This window comes from Gymnoscopelus braueri (assembly GCF_963280865.1).
Source record: "Gymnoscopelus braueri genome assembly, contig: SCAFFOLD_417, whole genome shotgun sequence".
Lineage (NCBI taxonomy): Eukaryota > Metazoa > Chordata > Actinopteri > Myctophiformes > Myctophidae > Gymnoscopelus > Gymnoscopelus braueri.
Window position 1 is genome coordinate 16,374 of NW_027660533.1, and position 18,627 is coordinate 35,000.

The window sequence follows — 18,627 nt, forward strand, 5'->3', positions numbered from 1 at the left end:
TGGGTAAGGGGTATAAATACACACAAGGTAACGGGACACAGGTGAACACATAACTACAATTAGCACGTTTGGAGACTAACAGGACACAGGTGCAAAACATGGCAAAATCACAGGACTGGTGAGACAAGACAGCTATCAGTTAACAAAGGAAAACAGGAAACTCTGGGACATCACTACAAAATAAAGATATAAGTGCATATAAACCCAAACTCAAACTAAGAAATGAGGAAGACATTACTTCAAATTAAAGGAACACAACGGTCACCAACCACTTAAACCCAAGCATCCATATTCTGGGGAAACCGCTTAGCAGAAAGTAGCAGATCTACAAGCTTACAATGCGTCGCGTATACCAGACCCCAATAAATCTGTATAAATGTATGACCTTTGGGTATGGTTTTTAGGTTAATATTATATAGTGCTTATATAGTTTTATTAGATTTACTGGGGGAAGTTTTGCACCTAGTCACCAACTAGTTCAGGCACCTAGAGGCAATCAGTTCTGCTTATTGAATGTTGCAGTAGGTCAGTTTTCTGTTTCAATAGATCAGATTGTGAACAGATTTACCCGTGGATCATGAAATGTACTGAAATGTTTCTGTTTTGTTGTATTCAAATCCAAAAGTTTATTTTGCATTCCCTTAACATTCCATGTGTCTGTCTTACTGCTTAATGTTTTATGTAAAGCACTTTATTAATTGCATCGTTGTTGAAACGTGCTATATACTATATAAACTTGCATTGCCTTGCCTTGCCTTACAAGCCTACAGCGTTACATTTATCTGACATTACAGGGAGATAGAAATGTTATGGCAGCATAACATTAGCCAGCAGCAACTACAAACGCATCAGTTTTCCAGTCAACAACCATCAGGTGTTTGCCTATATAATTTGGTGCCACATCGTCAGGGTCACGGAATGAAACGTGACCACGTGCCATGCTGTGACTGGGAGTCAGGAAAGCAGTAGGTTTTGTGTCAGATGACTGTCTATGTGCTGAAGGCTACTGGGAAAGAGTGAGTCAGAGTGGGGCCATGTCTCATGTCCTCAAGCGACCGCAATGTTCACTTAAAGCACCACTTCACCCATTTTCAATCTATCTTCATATAATTGGTCCTCACTAATGCTCATTATAAGATGGTATACCATATCTGTTTACTCACTCTGTGTCTCAGAGGAGGGCTGTGGACAGCTCAGAAACCTGCCTACCAGTGACATCATCGGTAGGCAGGTTTGGTCATTTCAAACAAGATTTAAAAAAAAAAAATGTTTTAATGTTTTATTTAGTTATACTAGGTAACCTTTACCAAAAAAACTAACGTTAAATTGTATATATTTTGTGAGTGGCAAATGTGTCATAACACCAACTCCATGAATTTCACCCCCGAAAGCCTTTTATAAACAATTTTCTATTGAAACGGTGGCGGGCCGTCCTTCCTGCGAAAATGACGTCATCCAGCCGGGAAACGGAAACGGAAATGCATCGGTTTCCTGTTTGGCCAGGAACAGCCGCACCGGTTTCCTGTTTGGCCAGGAACTACCGCGCTAATAACAAAAAGGAATCTCACGCTGTTTTTAAGACATTATAGGATTTGAAGATGGAAAAACAACAGCAAAAGAAAACACAGCTCACGGTAACTAAAGCTCCACTGGCGAGAAACGATCCGCAGATAATATAAAAAAGAAAAAAAGAACGCTTTTTGAAACGCTTCCGTCTTCCGGTGAAAACAAAAGGAATTCTGGGTAACGCAGGACTGCGCTAAATAATTGCAATGACAGTAGTGACCAGCAGAGGTTGTTAAAAATCGTTATTTTTGGACCTGCCTTGTATTGCTTTAAACAATGGCTTCTGTTTCGACATGCTAACTTTCCGGGAAGAGAAAGGCTGCCGTTTCTATTCGCTTGGAATCCATAGCCCACCAATGAGACGCAGAGTGAGTAAATTATATGAAAATCATTCCTTCAAGCCTGATTTATACTTGGTTTGCACATCGCGTCTTGTACCGAAAATAGCAGATCTACAAGCATACAGCGCGTCAGAGTCAACATGTTGTGAGTGTTTGCTCTGATGAAGGACAGGCTGACTAGAAGGTCTATAAAGTGAAGTACAGTAGACGTAGATCAAGTGTGCAGAAATCGTTTTAATTTTGAATGCCATCCATGAAAAAAGTATACATCAAAGAACTGATAATAATAATAATAATAATAATAATAATAATAATAATAATAATAATAATAATAATAATAATAATAATGATAATTGAGAGAAATTTCATGAGCTGTTCTTGGCCCTGGCCATAGTTTATCATGTATGTTCTGTCTTGTGAAAGAAAGAAACAACGAAAGAAAGACAGAGGGACAAAAACAGGGAGCGGAAAAATTTACTTAAAGAGAAAGTTGCCTTTTACAGTGCATGTTTATGCAGTGAACTGGTTAAAGAATTTAGCTCACTTATGCATGTAGTTGAAGCAGAATTGTCATTAGGCTAATCAGCACTAAACTAATTGGGAGTCATGGACCCTCCTATCTGCTAATTCTAACCCTACACCCCAGCCCGTATCTGCCTGCAAATGGGAGAGGAGACAGAGGGAGAAAGAGAGAGAGAGAGAGAGAGAGAGAGAGAGAGAGAGAGAGAGAGAGAGAGAGAGAGAGAGAGAGAGAGAGAGAGAGAGAGGATGAGAGAGAAAAGTGGAGGGAAAGTGTGGAAAATGAGAGTGAGGTAAAGAGAGGAAGAGGAGAGATGAGGCCTAATTAAGAGTGCTGGGATTTATGCAAATGAGACGGTGCTGATATGGTAATCAGAGCCTGCAGGGCCGTAACAGCCTGTGTGCTCTGTGTGTGTGTGTGTGTGTGTGTGTGTGTGTGTGTGTGTGTGTGTGTGTGTGTGTGTGTGTGTGTGTGTGTGTGTGTGTGTGTGTGTGTGTGTGTGTGTGTGTGTGTGTGTGTGTGTGTGTGTGTGTGTGTGTGTGTGTGTGTGTGTGTGCTCTGTGTGCTCTGTGTGTGTGTGTGTGTGTGTGTGTGTGTGTGTGTGTGTGTGTGTGTGTGTGTGTGTGTGTGTGTGTGTCTCTCTCTCTCTCTTTCTCTCTCTCTCTCTCTCTCTCTCTCTCTCTCTCTCTCTCTCTCTCTCTCTCTCTCTAACAGGCTGACAGCTGGCTGTGAGGAAGGTCAGAGCCAATCAGGCTCTTACTCTAATGCACACTGCCCTCTGGACACTGTACCATCAGCTCTCTCTTCCTCCCTCCCAAACCTTTCTCCCTCCCTCCCTCCCTCCCTCCCAAACCTCTCTCCCTCCCTCCCTCCCTCTCCTCTCTTTCTTTCTCTCTCTCCCTCCCTCTCTCTACCTCTCTCTCCCTCTCTCTTGCTGTCCTATCTCTCTTCCTCTCCTCTTTCTCTCTGCCACCTCACTCTCTTTCTCTTTACTTTCTCTCTTTCTGTCTCTCCCTCCTCCCTTTCCGTCTCTAAGATCACTCTCCATGCACTTTCTTCTGCTCACCCTCTGCTCTCTCTCCCTCATCTCTCTCTCTCTCTCTCTCTCTCTTTTGCTGTGCTTTCCTTTGCCTCACTTGCCCTCCAGTGCTGTCTCTACTGTACCTCCCCCCCCCCCCCTGTCCATCTTACTGGCTGTCTGTTTCTGTATGTGATATGATGCATTTTGACTTTGCACTTACAGACACCCACACACACACACACACACACACACACACACACACACACACACACACACACACACACACACACACACACACACACACACACACACACACACACACACACACACCATTCCAAGCCGTTTTTAACATAAGATTAAACCAATTTTAACAAAAAACGGCTACACCTAAATTAATGTGTAAAAAACTTCTTTTTTTTTCGGCAGTGCCAGTTCTTGCACCTCCAAGATTGTCTGACCAGCCGAACACCTCCGCTATAGCCAAACATCGCATGAGATTGGTCAGACGCTCAAAAAACAAATGGTTGTTCTATATCGGTGGTTCTCAAACCTTTTCATGTCAAGGACCCCCTAATTGACACATATTAGCCCGCAGACCCCCATTTGAAAAGATACGCCAGGAACCCCCATAAGAGAAGATTTTTACATTTTGATCTCTGTGACCCTCAATCTACACTTTAGTATCATCAGTGTTGATTTAACTCTGAGAGCATACAAATGGAACGGTTAGGGTTACAGACACATTAGGGTCCATTCGGTTCCTAACTATCAACCATTTGGCTGGGGACCCCCCAGAACCCCCTCAAGGACCCCTGGTGGTCCCCGAACCCCACTTTGAGAACCACTGTTCTTTAAAATTCTTTTTTGAGAGACTACAAACATAACAGCAATTACTTAATGGATAGATATAGCACACACTTTGTCCACTGTGTCTGTCGGCAGAAACTGCAACATCTTAGAGACAAATGATGTCAAAGCACGTCTGAGGTTGATGTAAACAAACAGCAGAGATCCATGGTAAAACAAAAAAATCACAGTTCCAGCTGTGTATAGCGTGGGTCTAATGTTCAGAACCGAGAGCCGCAGCGAGTATAAAATACATGTTTGAACTTTTTCGGCTCGACAATGTGGAACTATATGCCACATGGCCTTGGGAACCACATGGTTCCTGAGCCATGTGGCCCATACTGTAGGTCAGGAACCTATCTCCTGTTTCCATAGCATGAGGCAGCTTGATAGGCATCTTGTATGTTGCAGGGACTCAATCCAACCCTTGATGTGGAGTGCCAATCAAGGAGACTATAAAAGGGAGTCTTTGGTATGACTCGGGCAGACCTCCCAGTGACTCCAAGACAAACTACAAGGCTGCTGGTATAAGTACAATTTTGTAGAATGCTGCAGCCTTATGTAAACAAAAGAAAATAAAGTTTTTTGTTAAAAAGGTTAATAGCAATCGTGAGTGTTTGTTCAGTGAAAGGGATCTCTCCAGCTCTTTAGTAGACGGAAAATACATCTTCAGGTCAGGATAACAATGTATACAGTCGGAAGAGAGAAAGATTCTTCTCCAGTTCCAATTGTATCTACTAATTTGTATTGTTTCATCACTTCCAATTGACTGAGTTTATTAGGATCCCCATTTGCTAATATTACTGGGGTCCATACATAACATAAAAACATAACAGTAAACAAGACAATTACAAACCAGTTTGTATAAACATTGATGATGTCAATATGCTTTCTTACAGATAATATGTTCCCTTTTCGTGACTAAATACTACTGATCTCCTTCTTAATTACACATGTTGGACGCCCGCTGGCCTAGCGGTCCAGGCGTATACCAGACATGCTGGTAATCCAGCTTATCAGCGTGTCGCGGGTTCGACTCCCGATCCCGATGACCTTTGCTGTGTGTCACCCCATAGACATATAAAGGTAGACGGCTCTGAAGCGTTCGTATCTCGGGCGCGCTTCCTGCTTCCGCAGGGCTGTCGTGTGCGTCACAGAAGCGGAAGTTCGGTAGGCCAATCAGAGGCAGGTGGGGGCGGGTCTTTTTGTAACCCAGCTCTTAACCCTTTGAGAGGCAGCAGCTGTGCGCAGCATCTAGTTAGTTGGAACTTGGCAAACTCCACACTCTATTTGTGAAATTCAAATAAGAGACATGGTCCTTTTTCATATCAAGGTCCATTATTTATTCAGCATTTGAGTCACGGAACACCGTTTGATAAGCTTTAGCCTCTTACACCCAAAACTTAGAATATGTTATCGTTCAATAAGATGTTGTCAAAATAACAATTGTTTACGTTCTCTAATTGTGTACTTGTTTAGTAAGTAATGCAGATGTTTAACAATTTGACTCTTGACAGTGTGAAATGTTATACTCAAGATTTAAAGATCTATAAGGGTCCATTTGGTTATCAACTCTCCATCATTTAGCTGGGTACCACCTGGAACCCCCTCAAGGACCACTGGTGGTTCCTGGACCACTGGTTGAGAACCATTGCACTGACAAGTCCCGGAAAAGACGCACTGTGATTGGCCAGTAGTCAACGCGCTGTGAGCGCTGTGATTGGCCAGTAGTCACTTTGAGTGACAGGTTCCCTGCGGAAGAGCCGTGTATTGCGATACCAGTCGCCCCAATGAACTGCAGAGGCCAATGAGGTATCTAGGTTTCTAATATCTATGTGTCACCCCCCCGTCTCTCTCCCCATTTCCTGTCAGCTCACTATCCTATCAATAAAGGCAGAAAAAGCCCCCCGAAAAAAATCTCTTTAATTTCACGTGTTCATTCTGTATGAGTTCTCTCTTCTAATTGGATAAAACTGGAATCCCATCCTGAAAACTTGTTTTCTGTTACCTAAAGAGCTGGAGAGACGAGGAGACCCCTGTTACTCAATATCGGAATATAGACCTATTTAACACTTACTCAAAACCCCTTAGTAGAACTTCCCTGACGTGAACCCTTCCTTTGACAACACTTAATGGTATTTAAATCTCTTTTTATCTTCAGGAAAATTCTGAGGCGTTGCTCCAAGCATCACTGCTTTCCCGCACCCGGGACAGGATGAGGTCACGGTTTGCGGTGTCTATGTCATGTTACTGCATTTAGGCACACAGTACTTGTAAGGACTGCTGGACCTCACAAGTAGCATCACACACACACACACACACACACACACACACACACACACACACACACACACACACACACACACACACACACACACACACACACACACACACACACACACACACACACACACACACACACACACACACACACACAGCGCCACATCCATGCAGAGAGAACCCAGGGCCATGACCGTATCAACAGTTCTGAGGTGTAATCCAGTTAGCACAGTATCCCAAATGACTAAATTAATCAGAGGAATACTATCATGCTCATCTCTCCCGCTGCTTTGATGTGCGCACACTCACTCTCGCGCACATACACAAACACACACGCATAATGCATGTGCACGCACGCACGCACGCACACGCACACACACACACACACACACACACACACACACACACACACACACACACACACACTGGATGAGGCATTAGTGCAGCATAACATTGGTCTAACTCAGAAATTACTTGCACTGATAATAAGGCCCAGAGCCCAAAGAGATGCTATCTCACTGACCCCACAGGGAGTCTGCACACACACACACACACACACACACACACACACACACACACACACACACACACACACACACACACACACACACACACACACACACACACACACACACACACACACACACACACACACACACACACACGCGCACACACACGCACACCCGCACACACACGCACATGCACCACACAGCACACACACATCCGCTCACCGCACACGCACGCACACACCTCACGCACACACCACGCACACACCTCTTGTACACAACAGAGTGTGAGATGAACCAGATAAGGCGACTCACATACAGTACAATACACAGCAGATAGCAGGAAGGTAGAATAATCTGTCTGTGTTTTTCTTTGGTCACTGGCCTTGTGAAATATATTTTGTTTCATAATTTGTTTCAGCAAACAAATGTTAGAATGCAATGCAGGATATAGGGGTGTGTGTGTGTGTGTGTGTGTGTGTGTGTGTGTGTGTGTGTGTGTGTGTGTGTGTGTGTGTGTGTGTGTGTGTGTGTGCGTGTGCGTGTGCGTGTGCGTGTGCGTGTGCGTGTGCGTGTGTGAGTGTGCGTGCGCACATGTGGAGGGACTCTTCCAACTCATCAGGGAAACGTATTTCTTGACAATGCTGCCCATATGCATTACCTTAGCTGTGTGCATGCATGCCATTTAGCATTGGGAAATATCATTGGACCGCATTGTGTGTCACACATGTTGATTAAAAAGCAGCGCCCAGTTAGGCAGGTGACTCGGACAGGCAGCTCTCCTGACGGTAGGAGGAGAAAACTTCCATTAAAATCATGAAAGCAATAAAGCCAGCAAACAGCAACAACAACAATAATAAAACCTTTGGAAAACATTTCATAAACCATCAGCAGCCAATTAGAGCAGCAGCAGCCGGCACAGACTGTGTGCCGAGCTTTGTGTGTGTGTGTGTGTGTGTGTTGTGTGTATTGTGTGCGTTTGCGCGGGCGTGTGTGTGTGCTGGGGTATTAGAGCGTTACAGCGCCCAGCCAGGCTGTGCCCCGCAGGCCCGACCTTCTAATCATTATCTGTCTGTCTTATTACGCTCCAAACCGGGCCACTCTTAAATAAAATATGCAAAGGTTTCTTAAATGATGACCCGAGGCTGCCGCGCGCTGCCGCTGCTCTACATGCTGTTAATCTGAGAAATGCAAATTCCCTTCATCTCGCACTCGCCTTTATTAACTTTTTTGAATTTAAAATTCCACGAACAATGAGTTCTGTCAGCTTCTGAAATTATATTTTCTCTCCTCTTTTTATGTGCGCACGGAAGCGAGTTCAGAGCATGAAATTACCAGGGGAAATATGAGCGGTTTCATCTCTCTCGCACAATTTAATTGGCTGCTTTGCAATTATTAGTTTTTGCTGCTAAAGTTATATATTTTTTTATGTTACTGTTTTCTTAAAGTGACAGCTCTCAACACAGTTTTATTGTGCATTCATGTAAACGTATGCGTGTGTACTGTGTGAGCGTGTGCGTGTGCGTTTGCCCGTCCTATTCTTCCTCTGATTGGGTGGCGCGTTAAGTGTGAATTACATGGTGATTTGACATTCCAGGCAGATTCACAATTCAGCAGCCAGAAAGAGAATCTAGAAATTCTGAGGCAGGAGATGAAGTAAGGAGGCAGGGACAGAGAGAGAGAGAGAGAGAGAGAGAGAGAGAGAGAGAGAGAGAGAGAGAGAGAGAGAGAGAGAGAGAGAGAGAGAGAGAGAGAAAGATGGATTTGTTCAGTTTGCATCCTATCCTGATTTTACTGTTGTCCATGTTATAGGTTAATTGAATATATTTTGACATTTTTCTTTTTACTATAAGTATGTTTACAGTATATTTAAAGGAGAGATCCGGACATTTTAAGTGTTATCTTTGATGTGTCGCTAATCACTCACCATCATTGAAATGGACGTTGAGTTATTCCGGAGAGTCCTGTGTCATGCAGTCTGGCGACCCCCTCCGTGGCATAATGGCAGCCCGTGTAAGAGTGAAATTCGTCTATTATAACCGATGCAAAGTTAGTTTTTTCTCTACTACTGCTCATTGTGGAGTCTCATGATACTCAAACATGCACTGAAAGTCGCGCACGAGTTATCGTTCGTGCAGAACTAGACGACGCTGGTTGCTTACTTCTTCCACAGAACCTGGCGTCTGTGGAAGAAGTAAGCAACCAGCATTTGTCAGAGAATGTCATGTGACAGAAGAAGATTCACCTGTCAGAGTTTAGAGTGAATAATAAAGTTTGACTGTGTTCCTTTGTCTTGAGTTATACTATTAATAATAGAGAAACAATACACAACCAAAGCAATGCACGCTGACGGTCTTTGAAAAATCACCACACAGCCAAGACGTTACGTCTGAACAGTTGACAGTGACATCACTAACGCATCCTTGGTATCTTATAAGCAGTTTCGAGCGTATGCCGTCGAGTGTATGGGGTCGCATAACAGTGACGTCACTCACTAATCCGTGGTATCTTTATCCGTCTTCAACTAGCGACGATCAGTCACAACATAACTGTGTTCTTCGTTTTAGTTTTTTGACGCTCACGCTATTGAAACACTAGCAGGATTATTATTTCATGTCAACATTCAAGTAGAACTGTCAGAAGGTATAACCCGGTAAAATAACGTGTCACTCACCTGATAATGATATATAATGATAGATGAATAGCAGTCTACTTCCTTGTTTTGGTTCGGTGAGCCTTCACATTGCACCGAGTACACATGAATCGTACACCAGACAACATCTTCCAGGTGTACCCCTGTTCCATTCCGAATGGATCACCGTTCCATTTCCGGTAAAGGTATGCAGTGTTTACACTAATCACAACATCTGAAAAGTGGACCCGGGTCCGGGTCAGAGAATCCGGCCCTCAAACACAACATCCCATTCCTCACCATACAGTATATAACCATATTTTCCTGACCTGAAAATAGTAGTACAGTACTAATACAAGAATGTTCGCCCCAAAACACGCTCGCCCGGGTCAAATCCTGCGACCTTGGAACGGTCGCCAGCAGGTATTCCTAAACGTAACCTCAGTAAAACTATGCCCAAACCTAACCTTTTACCTAAACATAACCGCAGTAAAACTATGCCTAAATCTAACCTTATTCCTAAACGTTACCTCAGTAAAACAAATACAAGACTACAAAAACCACTGGGGGGGCGAGCGGTCCGCAAAAGAAATGGGGGCGATTGTGTTTTGGGGCGAGTCTTCCGGTTACCGTACAGTACTGGTAATGACACTAAAGTGAATAAACAATCCCAAAAGAATTATAAGCTTCAAGTTAGCGACCGCAAGCATTAAAGCTAATCAGTTAGCAAGCAACTCCCTTGTAGGCGACATATTAGCATCTCTAGGACCAGCAACGTTTGCAAAATTAGCATCTCGCTCGCTACGCTAGCACCTGCAGTATATATCGTTGGTAATACAGGGAAAGCTAATAAAAATAAAGTGTCACAGGGCATTAACTGCTTTTGTGGTGAATAGTTTCTATCGCTGCTGGACTGTTTCAATTTCACCCAGCATGTACAGGGCCCCACCCATGAAAAAGGCCACACATTGGATCTGGTCTGTTCCACTGGCACACCTCCCTCCAACCTGGAGTGCCTGGAACTGGGCATCTCGGACCATCGTGCCATCTTGTTCACAATACCCGCCTCTGTACCCAAACAGCACCCTGGACGCACAATAACCTTCAGAAACATCAAGAGAGTGAGCGCACAAGCGCTATCTGCCCAGATAGCCACTCGTATGGCTACGGTTCCTCCCAACACCTCGGTGGATGGCCTGGTAACCCACTTCAATGCTGCCATATCCCTCAGTCTCGACTCCCTTGCCCCCCTGATAACCCGGACTGTCTCCTTCAACCGTCCTGCCCCCTGGTACACTCAGGAACTCCGCACCTTGAAGGCCACTGGCCGGCGGCTGGAGAGGCTCTACAAACGAACCGGCCTCACTGTCCATCGTCTGATCTACAAAGACCATGTAGATGCCTACAAGGATGCTCTCTCCCGGACCAAAACCCAATACTATTCCACTCTTATTGGCTCTCAGCAGAACAACCCCAGGCTGTTGTTCTCTACCATTAATCGACTACTACGCCCCCTCAGTGTCCCTAACTCCTCAGGTGCCCCTGACCTTTGCATCAGGTTCTTGGACTTTTTCCAAGCTAAAGTGGACTCCATCCACCAACAGCTCCTGGCACCTGCCTCCCCCACTCCACACACTCCTCGGCCTCAGGACACTGCTCACGTCGCTGCCTGCCTCCCAACGTGCCGTCTTTCCTCCTTCACTGCTGTGGATGCTCTGATGGTCACTGAGTTGGTCATCAAGGCTAACTCATCCACCTGTTCTCTGGACCCCATGCCCACAGCACTAGTGAAGACGTGCCTACCCACCCTCTGCCCTTTCATCATGGACATCATCAACTCCTCACTGCAAGCTGGCACAGTACCCTGCAGCCTCAAAATTGCCTCAATCACTCCGATTCTCAAGAAGCCTGGTTTGACCCTGAGGAGCTGAGCAACTACCGGCCAATCTCCAACCTTCCTTTTCTCAGCAAAATCTTGGAAAGAGTAGTTGCCGCCCAAATTCAACAACACATGTCCAACTATGAGCTTTATGAGCCACTCCAATCTGCCTACAGAACACACCACAGCACGGAGACCGCCCTACTAAAGATCACCAATGACCTTCTTGTGGCTGCTGATGTAGGCCACATCAGCATTGTTGTTCTTCTGGACCTCTCCGCAGCTTTCGACACAGTCTCCCACACCATCCTCCTGGACCGCCTCTCCACCTATCTTGGCCTCACAGACACAGCCCTCGCCTGGTTCCAGTCATACCTCTCCAACAGACAACAGTTTGTCACTGTCAACTCTTCCAGATCACACCCAGCCCCAGTCAAACACGGCGTGCCGCAAGGTTCCGTACTTGGTCCACTACTGTTCACCATATACATGCTCCCCCTGGGTCAGATTATTCGCCACCATGGACTAAGCTTCCACTGCTATGCTGACGATACTCAACTGTATCTGAGCACCACACCTTCCAGTCAGCTTCCCCCCCAGTCCCTAGTCAACTGCATCACTGAAATAAAAGCCTGGATGACCACTAACCTTCTCAAACTAAACAGTTCAAAAACAGAGCTCATGGTTGTGGCTCCCAAGGCACTGCTCAAGAAAATTGGAGATGTTCTACTCCATGTCGATGGCAGCTCCTTATCTCCATCTCTGGAAGTCCGCAACCTTGGCATTATTCTGGACTCAACCCTCTCCTACCAGTCACACATCAAATCCATAACCAAATCGGCCTTCTTCCACCTCAAGAACATCTCTAGGCTCCGTCCCTCACTCTCCGATTCTGTGGCTGAGACCCTCATTCATGCATTTGTCCTGTTTGGGCTCCCAAACAAATACCTGGATAGGCTCCAGTATGTCCAAAATTCAGCTGCCAGAGTTCTCACCCGCACCAAGCCTTGGCAGCACATCACCCCTACCCGTAAACAACTGCACTGGCTTCCTGTTCAATTCCGCATCCATTACAAACTCCTCCTTCTCACCTACAAATGTCAAAATGCCCTTGCTCCACAGTACCTCTCAAGCCTACTCCATAAACCGAGCCGGTCACGGACCCTGCGGTCCACAGACTTGGACCTCCTTGCTGTCCCCAACACAAACATGCAGGGGACAGAGCCTTTAGTGTGGCAGCACCCACCCTGTGGAACTCCATCCCAATAGGGATTCGCCATGCTCCAACACTGGACTCTTTTAAAGCTGCCTTGAAAAGACACCTATTCTCTCAGGCTTATGGCATATAGTTGTTTGTTGTTTGTTTGTTCATTTGTCTGTTAGTTGTTCATTGTTCTGATGTAAAGCGTCCTTGGGTTTATGAAAGGCGCTATATAAATTCAAGCTATTATTATTATTATATGTACTGTTACGTTAGCTATCCATATGTGCTACTATATTGACAGCACGACGCTCGTTCGGCTCCCACGGTGCAACAAAAACACACACACACACGCACACACACACACACAATACATCTGAAACAGATATAACAAACGTTCAATGTGACTGTGACATAGCCACGAAATTTGGTGATGCATTCAATCGCAATCACCATGGGCGGAGTGGAAGATGGCAGAATTTTAGAGCTACTGCCAACCCCCTCACGAGACCTAATATAAGTAACGTGATTGGTTAAAAACGTTAACTTGGCCACAGACTTCGGTCGCTATGGGGTCATGCATATGCCCTCTGTCTGTCTGTCTGTCTGTCTGTCTGATCACTGTAAACATTTAACTCCTTGACAAGAAAACGTTTGAGAACCACTGAGAGTTATTATGGTTAATCTATGTCATGGCTCTACCTAGTGGTGGGCTATGAAAAGACATGAAGGCACTGTAAATATGATGAATAGGCCTATGCCTCCATTCATTGGTTAAAGGCTCTGGTTAAAATGATGTCGCCTCACAGCTAGAAGGTCCTGTGTTCGATTCCCGCAGGGGATGCTGTGGGCGCTGGGGGCGTGTTCTCTCCTCCGCGTCATCAGTGCCCATACCCTAGGTGGGGTTGGCGAAAGGGCCTCTCTTTGTGGAGTTTGCATGTTCTCCCCGTGTTCCCTCGGGTAGGTACCCTCACAAAAACATGCAATAATCCTGGTCACTATACTGCCTCCCCCTGGCCAGCCGGGGCGCCTGATGGAGGGGAAAGGAACTGGTTGGAATAACGTGTTCCTTCCACGCGCTACGTCCAACCAAGGAAACTCTCCCCTGTCAGGTGACAAGATGGTCAGTTGGCTCTCATGCATTGAAGGAGGCATGAGCTCGGCCCTGGTCTCCCTAGGTTGGCAGAGGGTAGGCAGTGCCCAGGATTACATAGACAATTGGCACTGGGTTTAAAAAATGGGGTTACAAAATCGTGGGATAAAAATTTAGAAAAAAAAATGATGCTCCCATATGTGTCTGGGAAATGTTATACTTTACAATTATTTTAAATAGTTAAGTTGTAGGCCTCTATAAAAGGCATATCTCGAATACTTTGGCCCTGTGCATGTTTTTCTTAAAATACAATTGTAACTAAGGCTTGCACTCACTTTCACGTCATATGGGTATTTGATAGGTTGCCATAGTTATCCAACATACTAACCTATCTAAGTCTGACATCACCAACTCCATATTTGGGCATGGTTGATGGAGCCGGTAGAGATATCTAGTGCTGACATCATGCTAATGTAAAACTCCATATATGGATATGGTTGACTCATCGTGATCAGTGAGATGTCATGAGCATCCATAGCCAAGCACTATATAAAGGGTGGCCGATCGGCCAGTTCACATCACACAGCATTAGACAACTGACTCGTTTTATCACCACAGGAAACAACGAGCTAGAGGCGGAAAAGAATATGCCCAAGAATAAAGGTAAAGGAGGAAAGAACCGGCGACGTGGAAAGAACGAGAATGAATCTGAGAAGAAAGAACTGGTGTTCAAAGAGGACGGACAGGAATATGGTCAGGTGATCAAAATGTTGGGGAACGGTCATCTGGAGGCCATGTGCTTTGACGGAGTCAAGAGGCTTTGCCACATCAGAGGAAAACTCCGGAAAAAGGTGTGGATTAACATGTCGGATATCATTCTGGTCGGGTTGAGAGATTACCAGGACAACAAAGCTGACGTCATCCAGAAATACAATGCAGATGAAGCTCGCAGTTTGAAAGCCTACGGAGAACTGCCAGAGCATGCCAAAATCAACGAGACGGACACCTTCGGTTCTGTGGACGATGATGAGATCCAGTTTGATGACATTGACGATGATGATGAGGACATTGATGGTATCTAAGGACCTGCTATGGGAGGAGAAAGGTGGGATTTTACAAGCGATCCTCCCATTTATATTTTTTGGGTCTACGACCACTTCCTGGTAAAACCAGATGTGAACAGATCCATTTCCGGGTTGCACCATTGAACTACAAATCCCTCAGAGAGTGTGGGTGAAGTTTCAAGGCAATCCGACAAACCGGAAGTGGTCATCTTTGCATGCATGCTGGGAACTGGAGTTATGGCTGTTTGTCCAGGAGATCCGGTTGTCCAGAGCTACATATCCGACTGTTAGGCACATGGTCACGTGTATATATGGAGCCGACCGACTTCAAACTCGGCTCGCGCATCGGCAAGGACTTGAGGGACTACGGTGCTCGCCGCCGAGTTGTTCGGATATGCGGTTGTCCAGAACCACCGATCCGACCAATATGTCCATATATGGGCATATATGGATATCCAGTTGTCCAGAAATGCCGATCTAACCAATATGCCTATATATGGGCAATTTCGGCATACCAATATACAGGGTATGGGCCTGTATAAGCCAATTTTAACACATTACCCGCCAAGATATTAAACAGCATTTTTTTTTTATCCCCTTGCCACCGTAATTACCTTAATTCGACGATCTTTGAGACGCTGTGGAAGCCACGTTGTGTACAAAAAAAATAAGGGAACTAGAAAATGTGCTCCTCGGAGCACAGGTCTCCGCCAGTACTGTTCCTGATTAATCCTGTCTTACCTATTTATATTACATATTGTCACGTGTCACTTGACCAATGTTAGCTTGACCAATGTTACCTCACTTCAAAAAGCATAAATGGCTTTTTGAAGTGACACATCTATTTATAGGATTTTATTTCGTCATGCGTCTCGCTAGCCAATCAAAAGCATTGGTGACAACATATTGTCACGTGTCACGTGAAGCTTGACCAATGTTAGCTTGGCTAGGGGGGGGACACACAGCGGGACGGGAACGAAAACATACTCTCCACCTCTGGCGGAGACAACCAGGGGACCTGGTACTGCCAGACCCCTAGTGGTTGAAATCTGAATGGCCGGAAATCTGAATGGTTTCTAAACTACCTCACGCTAAGCTTGGCTAATCAAAAAGAGGAACATGTAAGAAAACGTTTTCGTCCATATATGGACGAAAACGTTTGCAAAAGGGGACCGACAAAGCCTCATGTAGGCCTGACCCCCTGGGTCTGGCAAAAAGGTGGAGGGATCCGTGTATCCACTGGAACGATAACATTCCAACCGCGATCAGCCATTTTGGGGCTATGGCCTGTTGAAAACGGGTGGTTTCATCACAAAAAAAAGAAACTGAGTTAAAAAATCCTATAGTTGGGCCGGACGGATGTCTGTTTTTTTGGAATGACGTCACATCAGGCTACTGCTTCTCTGAGTGATGAGGGATCATGCCAAAGCTGTGTTAGGGCGCCCATTGTGGAATTTTCAAAAAAAAAAAGATTTTAGCATTTTATTCAGGCATCTATGTTATAAAGATAGTGTCTATAATATCATAATATTATAGTTATAATAGTGTTTATACAACAGTTTAATATAATTGCTTGCAATTCATTTTTGGGCGGTGAAACCGCCCCTATAAGTGAGATTTGGAAAAATGTACAAATATCTTGGGCAGTGAAACCGCCCCTGAAAGTGAGGTTTGGAAATTTGTACAATTATCCTGCGCTGTGAATGGCCAATCACAATCTATTCAGGACTGTGATTGGCCAGTGTCACATGACACATGTGCATAGCCCTATATAAGCAACCATAACTTGAAAAAAAACATACATTTGTTTTTTTCAAGTTATGGTTTTGTCCATCATAAAGAGTGTTTCAATAAATGTATTTATCTTTTGTACATGATTGATCGACTCCATTCGGTATTGTGATTAGCTAGCGAGACACATGCTGTGATTGGCTAGTGATACATATGATGAAACTAATCTAAAACCACTGTGATGTAACACTAGTATATTACTTAGATACTGTCCATTTCGTGAGAACAGTAAAGTAGAAGTCAAAGATCACTATGGCTGAAATGAGAAAAGGGAAAACCGATATTGAGAAGAAAATAGAAAGTCTTCCTAGAAGTGGCTCTTTAAGATCAAAGCATATATCAGAAAAGGTTAAAGATGGAATTATGACAAAGCATAGATCTGTCCAAGGTTACAGAAGAATTTCAGGCAAACCTAAGATTTCTAAGAACACAGTTACCAACATAATCCATAAATGTAAGAGACGAGACTTGGTGAGAAACGTAAATTGTACATCGGAATATGACTTTCATAAAGAGTGTTTCAATAAATATATTTATAGTTATTTAGTTATATAGTTATTTATTTTTTGTAAATCATTGGTTGACTCCATTCAGTATTGTGGTTAGCTAGGAAGACACCGCCCACTTCACACAGGGTGTGATTTTTACTTACATTTTGTAAATTAGTTAAAACAAGGGATAACAAAGCTACTGTCATGAAACCTTTGTTGCGCTGAATGACAAAAAAGTTACACTGAATAACAAATGTTATGCTGAATGATGGGACATTTTTAACAGGCAGTTTCTTGGCCACCTATGTACATTTTCTAGCTTAAGCTATAAAGATTATCCTTACTTTTCATATGCATTTTAGCTTTTAAACATTTAAACAACAATTAAACATTAAACGTATATTTTCTGCGTTGCACTGAATGACATATGTTTTTGTTCCAAAGATTACTAGAGGAGGAAAATGTGAAATAATCTAATATTACAGGGAGATTTGGTCACCTCAGTGCATTGACAGCGACACTTAATAGGTCCTCTTTAGACGCTTTTCGACTGCAGCTTTAGCCCGACACGACACGGCTTGTTTCTTAAAGGACGACTTCACCGCTTTTCAACCTATCTTCATATAATAGGTCCTCACTAATACTCATGATAAAATGGTAAAAAAAAAATCAACTCGGTCTGTGTCTCAGAGGAGGGCTGTGGACAGTTCAGAGTCTCGTCTACCAGTGACATCATCAATGGGGAATCCAAGCTAATAGAAACTGCAGGCTTTCTATTCCTGGAAAGTTGCAATGCAATAAAAGAAGCCATTGTTCTCGTGTTAATACAAATCTAAATTAAAAAAATGTGAAATCTTGTTGGAAAAAAAAACATGCCTAACGATGATGTCACTGGTAGACGGGTTTCTGAAGTGTCCACAGCCCACCTATGAGACACAGACCAAGTATACAAAAATTGTACCATTTTATCATGAGCATTAGTGAGGACCAATTATATGAAGATAGGTTGAAAAGCGGTGAAGTCGTCCTTTAAGTGTAGTTGCTTTTGCTTATTTGGGGCTTGTTTCTAAAGTGTAATTGTTTATTTGGGCTTGTTTCTAAAGTGTAGTTTCTTATTTGGGGCTTGTTTCCTAATGTTGTTGAAACCAGTGGTTCTTTAACATTTTCATGTCAAGGACCCCCAAATTGAGGGTTAGGGTTAGGGTATTTGTCCGCAGACCCCCATATGAAAATATTTTGTGCCAGGGACCCCTACAAGATTATTCATTCTTTTTGTTGAAAATAGCAGATCTGCAAGCTTTCATTGATTGATTGATTGAATATTCTATTAGGCAAAAACAGCACAGTTACATTTAAAGCTCACAACGCATTCGATAATAATTTTTTATAGAAGTGG

At 44.1% G+C, this 18,627-nt stretch overlaps 1 protein-coding gene across 1 annotated transcript; it reads left to right on the forward strand.

Annotated features, from left to right (window-relative positions):
- Positions 1–14,531: 14,531 nt before the first annotated feature.
- LOC308081469 (eukaryotic translation initiation factor 1A, X-chromosomal-like) lies at positions 14,532–14,978 on the forward strand. The gene has a single exon (XM_080457841.1). The coding sequence runs from the start codon at positions 14,533–14,535 to the stop codon at positions 14,965–14,967; it is 435 nt and encodes a 144-aa protein (XP_080313967.1). The 5' UTR covers position 14,532; the 3' UTR covers positions 14,968–14,978.
- Positions 14,979–18,627: the final 3,649 nt, after the last annotated feature.